The sequence below is a fragment of the Lichenostomus cassidix genome, chromosome 14 (assembly GCF_008360975.1).
Source record: "Lichenostomus cassidix isolate B80296 chromosome 14, HeHo_3.0, whole genome shotgun sequence".
Taxonomy (NCBI): Eukaryota; Metazoa; Chordata; class Aves; order Passeriformes; family Meliphagidae; genus Lichenostomus; species Lichenostomus cassidix.
Window position 1 is genome coordinate 10,922,392 of NC_139495.1, and position 13,734 is coordinate 10,936,125.

A 13,734-nucleotide genomic window follows, 5' to 3' on the forward strand; every position below is an offset into this window, starting at 1 on the left:
GCAGCGGGGTCTCCGCCGCAGCGGCCGCCAGGGCCCGGCGGGCAGCGCAGAGCCGCGGCGCACCCCGCGCAGGTGGCGGCGGCCCTGCGGGGAGGCCGCGGCGGCAGCGCCGGCCCGGCCCCTGTCCCCGCCCCTCGGGCCTCCTGTGGCGGCGGCGGCGGCCGCGGCGCTGTTCCCCTCCCTCTCTCGCTCGCTCGCTCCCTCCCTCCCCGGCTGCGGGGCTGTTCCCCCTCATGCGGATGTGACATTTCACGGCGTTACCGCAGCCGCCATTTTGAGGCACAGAGCGCTGGCGGCGGCGGAGCGGCAGCAGCGCGCCGGGGCTCGGGCGACGGGGGCGGCCCGCGGGCCGGGAGCGGCGAGCCGGGCGTCGGCCAGCGGCGGTGCCGGGGCGCCGGGGGGGGCGGGAGGGCACGGCAGGGGCCCCGCGGCGCCTCCCCGACTTCGCAGCGCCGGGGACACCTCGCTGGGGGAAGGGGAAGCGCCGGGCGCCGCCGGGCCCTGACTCCGGGTCTCCCGTCCCCCCCTCCCGGTCCCCTCCCCTCCGGCCCCCGGGGAAGCCGCCGCCCCCGGCCGGTCCCTCCTCCCAGCCCCTTTCCCCCGACCGGGTGCCGCCGCCGAGATTGGGCGAATAGCGAGCAAATACGTGCGCGTCTCGCTGCCTCCGCCGGCGCCCCGCTCCCTACTCGCCGGAGCACCGCCGCAGCCCCCCGAGCCGGGCGCCCAGTCCCGGCCGCTGCCGAGGCCCCGCCGCTCCTCCGCCCCTTCCCCTCCCGACACAGGCCCGCAGCCCCCCGCGGGAAAGGCCCAGCCCGCCGCCGCCGAGCCCCAGCCCCAGCCCGACATGAACCACCATCAGCAGCAGCAGCAGCACCAGAAGCCCGGGGAACAGCAGCTGAGCGAGCCCGAGGACATGGAGATGGAAGGTAAAGCCGGGCAGGGCCCGCGCCCTCAACTCCGCCGAGAGTTTCCCCCTCGCCCCTCTGCCCCGCTCCCGGGGCTCCCCCAGCCCCGCGTCCCCTCGGGGATCCCGGGCCGCCCTCCGCGGTAAACACGCTCTGCCCGGGCCGCTCCTGCCGGCCCCGGCACCTCCGGGGCGCGGGCAGCGCTGCCCGGCGGGGCTGCGGAGGGACGCCGGGGAAAGTTGCGGTGCGGGGCCGGGGGAGGCGGCCGGGGGGCTCCGCAGGAATTCGCACCGCGGGAGGGGGAGGGCGCGGGGGAAGCGCGGCTACAAAAGGAGACCCGCGCCCCCGGACCCTCGGAGCCTCCCGCCGGGCGTGGGGGCGAGCCGGGGGGGGAACGGAACACGGGGGTCCGGCCAAAGTAGTTGCGGTGATTCCGGGGCAGGGTTTTGCCCGGGGCGGGCGAAGGGGACGCGGCTGTCGCGGGGCTGCCCGGCGGGGCGGGCGGGGGGCTGCAGCCCTGCCCTGCCCGGCCGCTCATTGTATGCAGGCAGCTACGCTGCTCGCCATTTTTAATTAACCCTCCTGCGAGGGTTATTTACAGAACCCGCTGCCGGCCGGGCCTGCGCGGGTCGGCGGGCAGCGCTGGCCATGTGTAGCGCCTGCACAGCCCGCGGCCCGCATCCTGCACCGTCATGCAGTTGCGCTGGCTCCATAAAGGAGGCACTACGTTTGCATGTTCCCTACCCCCGTCCGGTGTAGTCTCCAGTGGTGCCTTTTTTTTTTTTTCTCTTTTTTTTTTTTTTTTTTTTTTTTTTTTTTCGTGGTGTTGTTTTTACACGCCCTCCCCTCCTCTGAACAACACCTTCCATCTCAATTCAACGCTGTAAAATTGTTTTGGGCAAATGTACGGCGGGGTTTCGTTCCTAAAGGAAGGACAGCCACAGTAAGCTACTCGTACCGATTGACTTGGAGGTCAAAACCACCAACTGCCTAAAACATCGTTTAGAACGCCTGGCTGGGAAGGTGACAATTCTCCTTCGGCCGTTTTAGCGAAGAGTGACATAAATACTTGCCAACACAAGATATTTTGCTTGAAAATGGGACAATCGACTTAGCAAATGTATCTTTCTGCTAAATAACAGCCACTGAAATTGGGAGGAGCGAAGGTGTTTCAGTGGAAGTTTGTCACAGTGACTGTGAGATTACATTTCAAGATTAGGTGGTCATTACATAAAGCCTGACTTTCTTAAATATAAGCGGCTGTTTCATATGATAATGGATAAAACTTACTTACTATCTGAGTTACTCTTCAGTTCTGTTTTAGCAAAATCTCCAGATTGATGTTTCTATACAATGGGACAAATACATAAAAGGAGGTGATTTAAAATATACCTCCTATTTGTATGCATACAAACATTAACATCTTGTGGGTTATAGTTTCCAGCAGATTGTTTGATAGCCTTTAGTAACTGGCATTTTCTCAGTGTCCTTTTCAAGTCTTTTAGATTATTGACTGTATTTACTGTTTTTATTTTGAATTTTATGGGGTGTGTGCTCTACCATTCTGGGCTCCCTGTGACATGCTGGACAGTTTTATGCAGTTTAAAGGTGTCCTGAACTTCTCTGCTTTGCAACTCTTCTGCCAGTGGGAATACAGGAGTCCAAAATACATACAGAATTCACTGTGATGGTTGTGAAAATCACACTGGTGGCCGCCTCCGTTGGAGGGAAGAGTCTCTGCACATATCAGCATAGTGAGAATATATCATTGTCTCAAAAACCTATTTGAAATCTATTAGGCCACACACAGGTGATTCCAACTGATATGACAAACTTGCTAATTTTTGATACTTTGCAGAACTGTCCTTTTATGTAAAAACAAAACCAGAAAAGTTTAGCCTTTGGAGGTTTATTCCCATTCTTGATTTTTCTTAAAGAAAGGTGTTAATTTTACAGGACTGCAGCGATCAGATTATTGCTAACTTTTATTAAAAGTTGACATCATGGGTATATATTAATTTAATGTGCTAAACAATGTTCATCATCTTAATATATGGGTGTTTGTGCTTTCTTCAGAGATGTTTTCAAGCAGTGAGGAAAAGACTTAATAATATGTAGTTAGCTTAATTTTAGCATGCACAGAGCAGTATTGGATGCCATTCTTCAGTGAGTGATCACGTTAGATTTAGGAGGCATGTGAAGAATGCACAGTGGAAAATTGCACATCTTGATTTTAAATTACTTGAAGGTTTGCTTAGTCTGTGTACAGCTACACTAGATGAACAATTTTTAGAGAGTGAAGTAACAATTTCAGATGTAGTAATCCAAGTGTGGAATTAAACTCTTCAGGTTTAAATCAGAGATGGTATTTTGAGTATCTGCCCTCATGTTCCTATTTTTCCCCCTCCCCTTTCCTTTATGACTAATTTACTCTTCCTTGATGACCTTGGTGAACTCAAAACATAAAGTGTGAATGAAAGTACTATTAGACAGGGCTTTTGGACTTCATGAGGGATGAAGAGATTCCCTTTAGAAAGAAAAGATCTCAGCATCATGAAGGAAGGAAGCAATGCCAGCAGTGACAGCTGTGGTAAGGGGCAGGTCCCTGCTCAGTGGGACCAGGGTGATGCAGCCTCACCTCCTTGCAGTACTCACTACAATGCTGTGGTGTTACCAGTCACCCCTTTGTGTAGTTAGTCTTGTTACCCATGGATGTTGTTAGTAATCAGCTTTACCTTGCTTGGCACTAGTAATATGTGTACAGAGAAACTTCACATTTTTGAGCACCATAGGGGTTGTGTCCCTATAGCTGAAGGCAGCTGCTTCCCAAGCCAAGGGTACACCTGGACAGTGTTTGCTGCTGCTGGTTGTTCCCTCATGTGCCACGCCAGTGGTTGGGCTACTGCACCTGCCTGTGACTGTTACAAACAGAAAGTGGGGGGTTAAAATACACTTCAGGTTTTTAGTTAGGTTCACCCTGCAGCCTCATTTAGTGTTGCATGAATGTGGTGAAGGTTTGGCATTGGGGCAGGAGGGAACAAGAAGGGCAGCTTGAGGTAGCACAGATGCTGACAGTTACCTGGCCAAGTTCTGTCACCAGTCATGGATTCTGTGTGCACCCCTCATTTATTCATTGCTGCATGAAAGCATGTGATTCTGGCTGCCTTGGCTGTCTTTGGGCCGAATTAGAGTGGGAGTGTGCAGATGAGCCGTTGGTGCCTGGGTGTAAGATAAATTAACAGTTTGGGGTGGTGATTAGTAAATTATCCTGTGGAAATTCTGAAGAGTTTGTATGTATGCTAAATAAATTTTGTGAAAGAAATAAATAATAGTTTTCTCTGTCGTGTGAGTAGGGTGTGTAGTTTGCTTTATCATGCAAAGAATTAGGGATCTAGCATTGCTAGTAAGTTGCTCTGTAAAGTGTAATTGAATGCAACTCTGATACTTTATATATGCTTCCTCTGTAACATCTTTTCACAAAGGTATGAGCTTCAAAGAACTCTGCTTAATGCAAATCTACAGTTACATATTGCATAGAGTTCTTTCATGGAAAGTCTTATTTGCAGTTTCATAATTGTAAGTTTCCCTTGTTTATAATTTGAATTTGTTTTTTTGTAGGTTCAGCCTCTGCCCATAGTTCCATAGCTTCGTGTGTTTCTCATTAGGGAAGTTTCTTTCCTGAAGTAGCCAGCATATGCTTAGCAAGACAGTATCACAGGCAGGGAACATGCAGTGACTGGTAGTTCAGGTTGCATGCTTGTGTTGTGTGCTTTTGTCAGCTCTGCAGCTTCTCGGGCAATGCCATCTTTTAACTTTTCCCTTAGTTCAGGCAATTTAAAATTGAGACTTGAATTTCTGGTGAAATGATACAAGGTACATACAAAAAAACCAGGAAAAAGCCTGACATATCTGCGTGTATTTGTATGTGAAAAGTTTAAAATCACACTACTTTGCAGTTTCCATGCAGCTGAAAGTTTGTGCTCCTTGCTCATTCCTGTTTTGCTCATTACTGACAGAATTTGCTATATTTCAGACCCACCGTGGAATAGTGGTCTCAAATACTTAACTTATTTTTGCCTGTCTTCTGAATGCTTGCTTCCCTCTGATATTTGTCCTCATTATTATTCTCAATTCCTGGCAATTTAATATCATTTGCATATACAACACAGTGTTCATTTCTTTTTTTTTCTTTCTTCTATGCTTTCCTCCTGAAGGCCTGTATCCCTCTTTTTCACTGCTCTCCTTTGCTGTCTTCTATGTTGCATCTAGCCAGGTGGTGATAAAATGGGGCTGTATGTTTGAGAGGAGAATATGCAGACTAATTTCATTATACAGCTGTGGGTGTCTGCTTGTTTATATGTTCTTCCTGCCCCTTCCCCTCTCCAGGGTTTTTCATGAAATGGATGGTGGTCAAGCAAGGAAATATAAAAATGCTGATGCAGTGGACAACAAGCAAAATTAGGTTGATTCTGAGATTATACCTAGAGCAAAGAACCAGGCCTGGCCTCTTACTCCCAGTAATGATTATGTTTAGAAGCTCTGGAAACAGCTTGCTTGGCCTTGGGAAAAGATGTGCGTTGGATCATTCTCAAGTAGCCACTTCATGCCAACCGGGAAAACGGCCTCGGTGTCTTCTGAAGAGTACAGCCTATGTCTGCAGTTCCTTCTGTGCATTCCCCATAAACTGGGTGCTCAGTCAGTTGTCACATTTAGTAAACTCTCTGTGAAGGAGTGGAAATAGCGGAATAGTGGAAAATGTGTGTAAGCTTCAGAGGGAAGTGCAGCTTGCACAGTCTTTGGGATGAGCTGTGTGTCTCAGACTTCCTTACTGCACTCCAGTTGTTCTGTGCTATTGACTGAATTCGGAAGTGGTAAAAACTGTTCCCTGTTGTTCTTAGGGAGGTACACAGAGTAAAACAGCAAGCTCACAGGCTGTGTGAGAAGTAATAGAAGCCCAAACTACTTTGCAAAAGCAGGTGAAGATAGTTGTTTAAAACTAACTGAATCAGTTTGATTGCTGCAAAGTAATTTATCACAAGAAAATCTAAACAGTGCATCCAGCCTGTAGCAGTTAAACCAGTTTAGCCAGTACATCTTGCATGACATCATTTGATATTTGGGGTAAGGGTGAAAATGAACTGGTTTAAAGCTTGTGAAGCATCCAATTTTTCTTGAATGATAATACATTTAAAATAGGACATTGTTCACTTTATTTTGTGCTTTGAAGTGTCTCAGATCAGTAGTTTGATTTTGTGTCTTGGGGCTGTAGGGCTTAGGGCTGTTGACTGTGAAGGCATAAAATATTGGGTGACTTGCAATATAAGGTATTAGTAACTCATAGTAAGTGTGCTTTTCCCCCTCAAATACATATGTATATTAATAAATTCAAAATCTGCTGTGTGCTGGTTTGACATTACCAGCAACAAGGTTAACAGTTATTAAAAAGTGTTCTGACAAGTAGAAGGGGGGCTGGAGAAGGAGGGCTATCTTGATGGTTCAGTTATTAAATATATAGTGCTGTTTTCTGAAACATTTCCACTGGTCACTTAATATATCTTGCTGCAGTGCTTATAGCATTTTAATTTAATATATTAGCAAAAAGAGTGAAAGTGCACCTAATCAGTAGCAAGGGCTGTAGCATAATCTGTGCATATTGTTGCAAGCTTAGACTGCAACATTTTAACCTTTCTGCTAAGCCATTTATTTTTCAGCTTGCCTTGCTGATTTGTAGTAGAACTATCTCTGTAAGTTTAGAAACATTGAAGAGGGTTTGAATGATTTGCCAGCAAAATAAAGAATGGTCAGCTTGGAAATAGTGTCTTGTTCTAACTTTGAATTGCCTAGATTCCCTAGAAGAATGAGATTTTTGTCAAATAGAAATAATTAGGCTTCTGGAAATTGGTAGATGGATTTTGAAAATACTGTGCTGAGTCTTTCCAGTTTGGGGAAGACAGTGTTAGTCTTTTACTGTAGTGCCTAAGAATCTTGGGGATTCTCTTCAGGATTTAAAAATACATTGGCAAACTTTTATATTGGACTTAATGTGCATCTAGAGTAACGCAATTTGGTTGTCCAGTGTAACAGCATGGGTATATTTGTTAGGCAAAATGTATTAAAAGTATGGGGAATTAAGTGATAAATTTTGAGAAAACTCAAATTCCTTGCTCTAATCAATAGAGCATAGCTCAGTTAATGTTCTTAATTGCTGTTTGGCAGCTGTTTTAAACATTACCAAAAGAACTAATTCCTGACCTATGTAATAGTAAAGATTTAAACAAAACCATCATGCTCTGTAGCATCAAATGTCTTAGGAGAACAGGATGTTCAGTGTCTGCAAACCTGGAGTTCTCCCTGAGTGCAGCTGTAAAGTGAGCTCCAGAGTGATGCCACTCAGAGAAGGTGTGCCAGGAGCATCTTGTTTAAACTGGGGAAGAGAAGAAGCACTGTTCCCTCAGCCTGTTGTGCATATGTGCTGGTGTGTGGATCTAGACAGTCTTCCAGGTGTCCTGAACACTGTCAGCTTTTCTGCACCAGAGCCAGCACCTCGGCTTGCACTCCAAAGCATATTGCAAGCCAGAGGAAGATGATGTGGATAGTGAGCTGGAATGTCATATGAGGAGAAAGTTCAAAATAGATTTTTTTTTTAGCAGTACTGCAGTGTTTTGCAGCCTAGGAGAGGTGATGAGTTTTTTTAATATAGTCACATCTCTTTGATATGAAACATAAAATGCTGGGAAACAGAACTTGAAGCTTTATATGTTGTGTGTTAAGGGGTTTAATGCACTTCAGTGGAACTTGATTTAAATGCAGAAATCTGTGAAAATTATTAAGGTCATTTTTTGTAATTTCCCTTTTCCTAGTGTAAATAGCAAAGGATGTGTAGGAGTATACTTGGTGTTTACCAAGTGCTAAGCTTGATCATCTGATGATTTCACAAGGTGCAACTGTAAGGATATGTTTCAAAAATATGACATCTCCAGCTGTGCATGTGTGTTTGTGTAAAGGTCTGAGGACAATTTTGGTTTAGGACTCTAAATCTAATGTTATACTAATACAACAATTGGATGAATTTCTGTTGAGCCATGTTTGAAAGAAGAAACACTTGTGTGTTCCTGCAATAGAGATTTTCCTCTCCATGTGCTTCAGTGAGTTATTTTGTAATATTCTTGACACCGTTCAGCAGAACTTTGGTGGAGATTTTGATAAAGTGTGAGAGTACAACTTAGGGGGTTAATATTCTTTCTGATAAATAGATCAGGCAGTAATGGTGTAAATTTGTTTCATAAAATGTCTAATAGGTGAATTAAAAATGTATGGACTTTACATCTGTAGTGGATAAGGTAATAAGAGAGTTGAGATATATATGTGTGTGTATATATATCTCTCAATCATTATTTAAGAAAGAGAGAAATGACATTTTTAAGAAAAGAAACAGAATTCCCAATCTAAGGCAAAGACATTATTTTGGGAGGAAGCCACTCTGCCTGGGGCAGGTGTGCCATGCCCTCTGGTTTCTCTCCTGTGTATCCCTCAGCAGAGGATGAGGACTTTTGTGGTGGGTGTTTTGAGCTTGCCCATCTTCTGCAGCTCTCCCTCCGTGCTGGACATGCTTGTGGCAATGGCAGGGCCTTGCATACCAACATTCCAGTTTGCAGGTATTAAGTTCTAAAGGTTGGCCCCTGCACCTGGGATCTGTATTTCCATGCATTGCTATTTTGCCCATCAGCTGTGATAGGGACCATTATGGATCTGGTCCTACTAGGCTGCCTCAGCCCCTGGATGACTGCTATTTAGCACTATGCAGTTTTTGGACAGTAACTTGTTGCTTTTTTTTTTTTTTTTTTTTGTCTTGATAGTCTCTGCTGGAAAAGAATGAAGCGATCAAGAAATGCTTGGGGAGTGAACATTTATTTTTATTATTATTTTTTTCTTCCCCTCCATCTAAAAATGCATATTGTCTTAGGCAGTCACGGTGGAATTCTGAATCCTAATACAGGGGCATGGTGGTTTCTGCATCATCTTTGGTTTTTTTTCAAGAACTGAGATCACTTCATGTGGAGGTGGGGAGAACTTGGATTCTCCCTGCTCGCAAAGCCAGACAGTCCTCTTGATGCAGCCACCTCTTTGCTGCTCAGTAGTTGTGGATTGTGTCTCAGTTACATATCACCAGATATTTCTGGTGACAGTGATCAGGTAAAAATTTTTAGACATGAGTTTTCCTTCACAGCATATCTTAATTATTTTATTTAGATAGATGGTTAATTTGCTCTCTTACACATGTTGGAGCTGACTGGACTCTCACATGCTGCTGTGTGAGTATACAGGCTTCAGGTCCTAAGACAATGCAAGGTGTACTTGTAAAAACAAATTTGTTTAAGCACAAACTGTGTGAACCTTTTATTGTTCAGTAAATCAAGCTGAGGATAGTTAGATCTCCTTCTTCCTTGGGAATAGCAAGGAACTAAGCCCTTCTAAAGAATTTTTTACCTGGTTAAGTGTTAGTTGCTTAATAATATTGAAGGGTGAACCTAATTCTGGGGAGCAGCAGAAACTCTTACAAGTTTGAACACAGAGATAATTCAAATGTGTCTGTATATTATATGAATTAAACAGTGGGTCACAAGCCACATGCAAAACCCTCCCTGCTAGTAGCAATTACAGCAGTGGTGTTTCACAATTTTCATCTGCTTTCTTCTCCCTCTTCTCATTCCTCCTGTGTGGCTTTCATCCCCTCTATTTCAGTCTCAATGTTTCAGATACTTCTTGGACTTGCACCATAGAACCAGTCCCCTTAAAAATGAATATAACACTTTGTAATATTTCTGTCATGCCGTGAAGGTAACCATAAGCTTAAGTGTTGGGTTTTTTCCCTTTTTTTTTCCTTCTTTCTTAAAGTGTCCTTATGGTTGAGGAATTGAAAATAAGCAACAGTAAAATCAACCCTATATCTGGTAGAAATAAACACTTATTAATAATTTCTTTGGAAGTAGTTAATTCTAAAAGCTCAACCACAGGATTTTGTAATAATTGTTTTATTCCTTCAAATGTACTGCATCAGTTCCATAATGATTTTAAAATATCTTCTTGTCCTGAGCAGATTTGTCTTGTGTTTTCAACTTATTTTGTTCATCAGGCTCGTGCTTTGACCTAATACCTGTGCCCTGGAGTGTATCACCCAAAGCAGGAGAGAGGGCTGGTGTGGAAAGGATTCTTGTGGTTTTCCTCTGAAGGAGAGAAAGCTGTGCAGCTCCTTTGCTTATCAGCAGAGCTCTGTTGGGGAAACCCTCTTGATTTTGATAATAACACAGATTAATGGGAAAATAATTAGAAAGTTGCACAACAATGGATTTCATTGTGCCTGTGTCAGTTGGCTGTTGATAAGCCATGACTGTTCTGTCCTCTGGGCTTGGCCGGAGATCAGGAGTCAGACCCAGGGGCTCTTCAGTCCCTGCAGCTGAGCAGGACCTGAGCTGGCTCTGGGTTGGGGTGTAGAGGTGGAACTGAGCCTGTTGGCATTGCCACTGAAGAAAGATGTGTGCAACCTCAGCATCTGTCTTCAGACTTTTAAACTTGGGATAAAAACACTTCAGCTTTATTGGCCAGTGACCTCTCTTGCTGGATTAAGAAAACATTCTGACTAATTCTCTAAGACCTTTCAGTGTCCTGCAGAATAATGAACAGAGTGCAGTGAGAGCCCCTGCCCCAAATGGCTCTCTTCAGTATGTTTATCTATTTGTTGTCTTTCAGATCATACATACCCCAGAAGTGTTTGTGTAAATCTGTATTGCGGCTAATAATAAAGATGAGTAAAAATGTAGGTATTTTATGCCATATTTGAAGAACAAAACTGAGGTCAAATCCAAGAATAGTATGTGATTACTTGAAGTACATCTTAGTCAAGGTCTGAACATGAAGCCATGGGAACCTTCCCAATGCCTTACTTATCCAAATGTGTAAATGCTTGCTTTTGCTAGTGAAGTTATACCAGTAGCACTGAATTCAACACAGAGTGCATCTTGAAGAGCCATTTTGTTCAAGATTATTATTACTCTTGCCTGGCTTTTCCTTAAATTAGTCCAGCAGAAGCTTACTTAGCAGGTGTGCCTGTTTGACCTCTCTGGAGCCAGAGGCATCAAATATTTCCCACATCCAAGGAGTCTCTCTTGACTGGTACAGTGTCAGGTGGCTGTGCAGCAGTCCAGCTGAGAATAATGCCTGCAAGAAAGAGGAGCTTAACCCAAAATTGAGCACAAGCTGCAGGGAAGGTCCTTGATTTTGGTCTGGGCACCAGACTTCATTATATCAGATGACTTTTACATGCTGGTGAGAGCCAGGGGAAGAGTTGTGTCTAGTTCACTTCAACATTGCTGTAAAGAGGTGTTTTCTAGAGCAGGGGTTTTTTGACCTCTGTGCCTCCCTTTTGCCTCCTTGCTCATAAGGAGATAATTGAAGAGATCTGAATTTAAAAAAAACTTCCTTATTTTGTGTTTATTTTTAACCTAACTCAGTTCACTGGACTGCTATATTGTTTGGCCCCACAACCAAGTGGGTTAACTTGACAGGGGAGGCAGGAGGAAGAGAAAATTCTTAATCCACTAATGGCTTCTATAACTTGTTTTTAAAAGACACCCAAGACCCTTTATTGGGCACCTGGGCATGTCTCCCCGAAGAAATGCATTGCAGGGCCATAGCAAAGTTCCAAAGGTATAAAATCCAAGCTTACAGAGCTCTTACTGCAGACACATGGTTTTACCATTATAAATATTGAATCTTCACATGCAAACCACTTCTGGGGATGAAATTGTTCCCATTACAGGTCTGCTTCTGAATGTTTTCACTTAGGTTACTTTTTTTTTTCCTTTCCACAAGGGTATTCCTTGTATCTTAATACAGTCTCTTGCAACTTCCAACTTGGAGATACATCTGAAGGATCTTCAGGTTTTTTGCTTGTACGAAGTGGGTTACTATTTTCTGATCTAAGTACATGTTAAATGTACTTAGATCATACCTGAAGTTATGATCTAAATGTATTTGTGGGGGTTTTGGTCTCCTGTCCAAATTGTCTTTTCTTGTGGGATAAAAATTTCCAGGTCACATTCAGACCTGGAGTTGGTGTTTCCTGTAGCTGTTTGATCAGCCAGGCATTCTGGCCAGTGTAATGGTTCTAGTTTAAACAGGAGACACTGATTTCTGGGATGTGGTTTGCTTATACAGGTTTTTAGCAGGTGTGTTAAAAGCACAGAGTTTCAGAGTTAACCTGCTTTCTGATTCTGAAAGATTGCAGAAGAAGATGTATGAAATTTCTGTCATTTTGAATTCAGCTTAAAGTATGCCTATTGCTATTAGCATCACATTCACAGGTTAGACCTTAGAAGGTAAAACTGGCTGAGTACTGATGAGCTTAATGCTAGACAGGGTCTAGTTAGCATAGCTGGAGCAAAATATTGGCAGAGATTAGCTGGGCTAATGCTAATTTTTGATCTCTCATTTTTAATATACCTTGAAATGCATGTTAACCACCTCAGATGCATGCTTTATTAAATCAAAGGATGGGTGTACAATAGAAGTATTTAAAATTTTGGCAGCATAGAGCTTTTTAAATAGATATTTGTGTTTTCTGGAGTAAGAAATTTTTTGAAGTAAGTGGAGTTATTGAGCAATTATGGTTAATTTCTACTGTAGCTATGGACTGTTGCCTTCTGTGAGAAGCTGGTTTAACTCTAGGTGTTGTAAATCTGCTGCTGGTGGTGTGCAATTTTGATTTCTACATTGTGCTCACAAATTTGGGAAGGGGTTATTCATTGGTAACTTGCCTCTCCAGTGGGGATGTACTGCACCCCATAGCCCCTTGTCCTCACCCCTGTCCTGTTTCTGACAGCACTCCTTCCTTGGAGCATGTCCTAGCTGGGTGAGCTGTTGGGATGGCAGAACCCTGCTTTACGCCCCTGTGTGTCCCAGGGGAGGGAAGGTAGAGGAAGGGCTGCCTTGGGAGAAGAAGCTTGGAGAATAAGTAACTGATTCCAAAAGGAAAATGGTACCCTAGCTGCTGGTCCAGTTCAGAAGGGCACCTGGAGAAGTGGGCAGCTGGGAGCAGTGCTTTGTTCTTGATTGCTGCCTTGTCTAGGTGCTCCTTGGACCTGAGCAGAGGAGAGGCTGGAGGGATACCTTCTCCTTCTCCCTGCTGCCACTGAGAAAGGAGATGGTGTGTTCACTGCCTGCCAGGCAGGGAGTGGTGCCAGCACTCAGATAGCATGGAATTTTTAGTGGTGTATGTTAACTCTGGAAGTTCAGCTTAGATTCAAAAGATAGCTGTATACTTGGCTGTGTTGAGTGGGCTTGAATTTTCTGGGAGCTGGAATACTTTCCTCACCCTACTGTTTTTCCTTGCCGTGTTGATTCACTCACCAAGATCTGTCGTGTAGTGGTTGAATATACGCAGCTGCCTCCTTGATCTGCAGGGAAATGTGGATTCTCTCTGTGATCTTCAGCAGCAGCAGCAAAAACTATTTTAAGGTGCTATTTTAATGGTAGTACAGCACCCGACTACACCTGAATAATTTGATTCATGACCTACCCATATTGTTTAACCACTTTCTGTGTTGTAAGATCTGGGAGAAAATACAAATTGCTGTAGATATGCCACTTACAGTGGTGAGAAATACCCGCTCCTTTCCACAGAGCTCTGCCACCTTTTTCAGATGTGTTTTTTTCAAGCAATGACAATCAAATATTAGGATTGGAGTTGTTGGAGCTATGCTGAAGTGCATACTACCATTTTCAAAAGTTTATAAAGCACCAGTGAGGTAGCAGGACCAAGAACAGCTCTTGT

General features: G+C 44.5%; 1 protein-coding gene across 1 annotated transcript in view; it reads left to right on the plus strand.

Moving 5' to 3' along the window:
- The first annotated feature begins 279 nt into the window (after positions 1–279).
- The window catches only part of USP7 (ubiquitin specific peptidase 7), a 70,379-nt gene continuing 56,924 nt past the window's right edge, over positions 280–13,734 (plus strand). Inside the window, exon 1 of the mRNA XM_085074888.1 lies at positions 280–926. Within this exon, the coding sequence (XP_084931014.1) occupies positions 845–926 (82 nt within the window). The 5' untranslated portion in view covers positions 280–844. The remainder of the gene's footprint in view (positions 927–13,734) is intronic.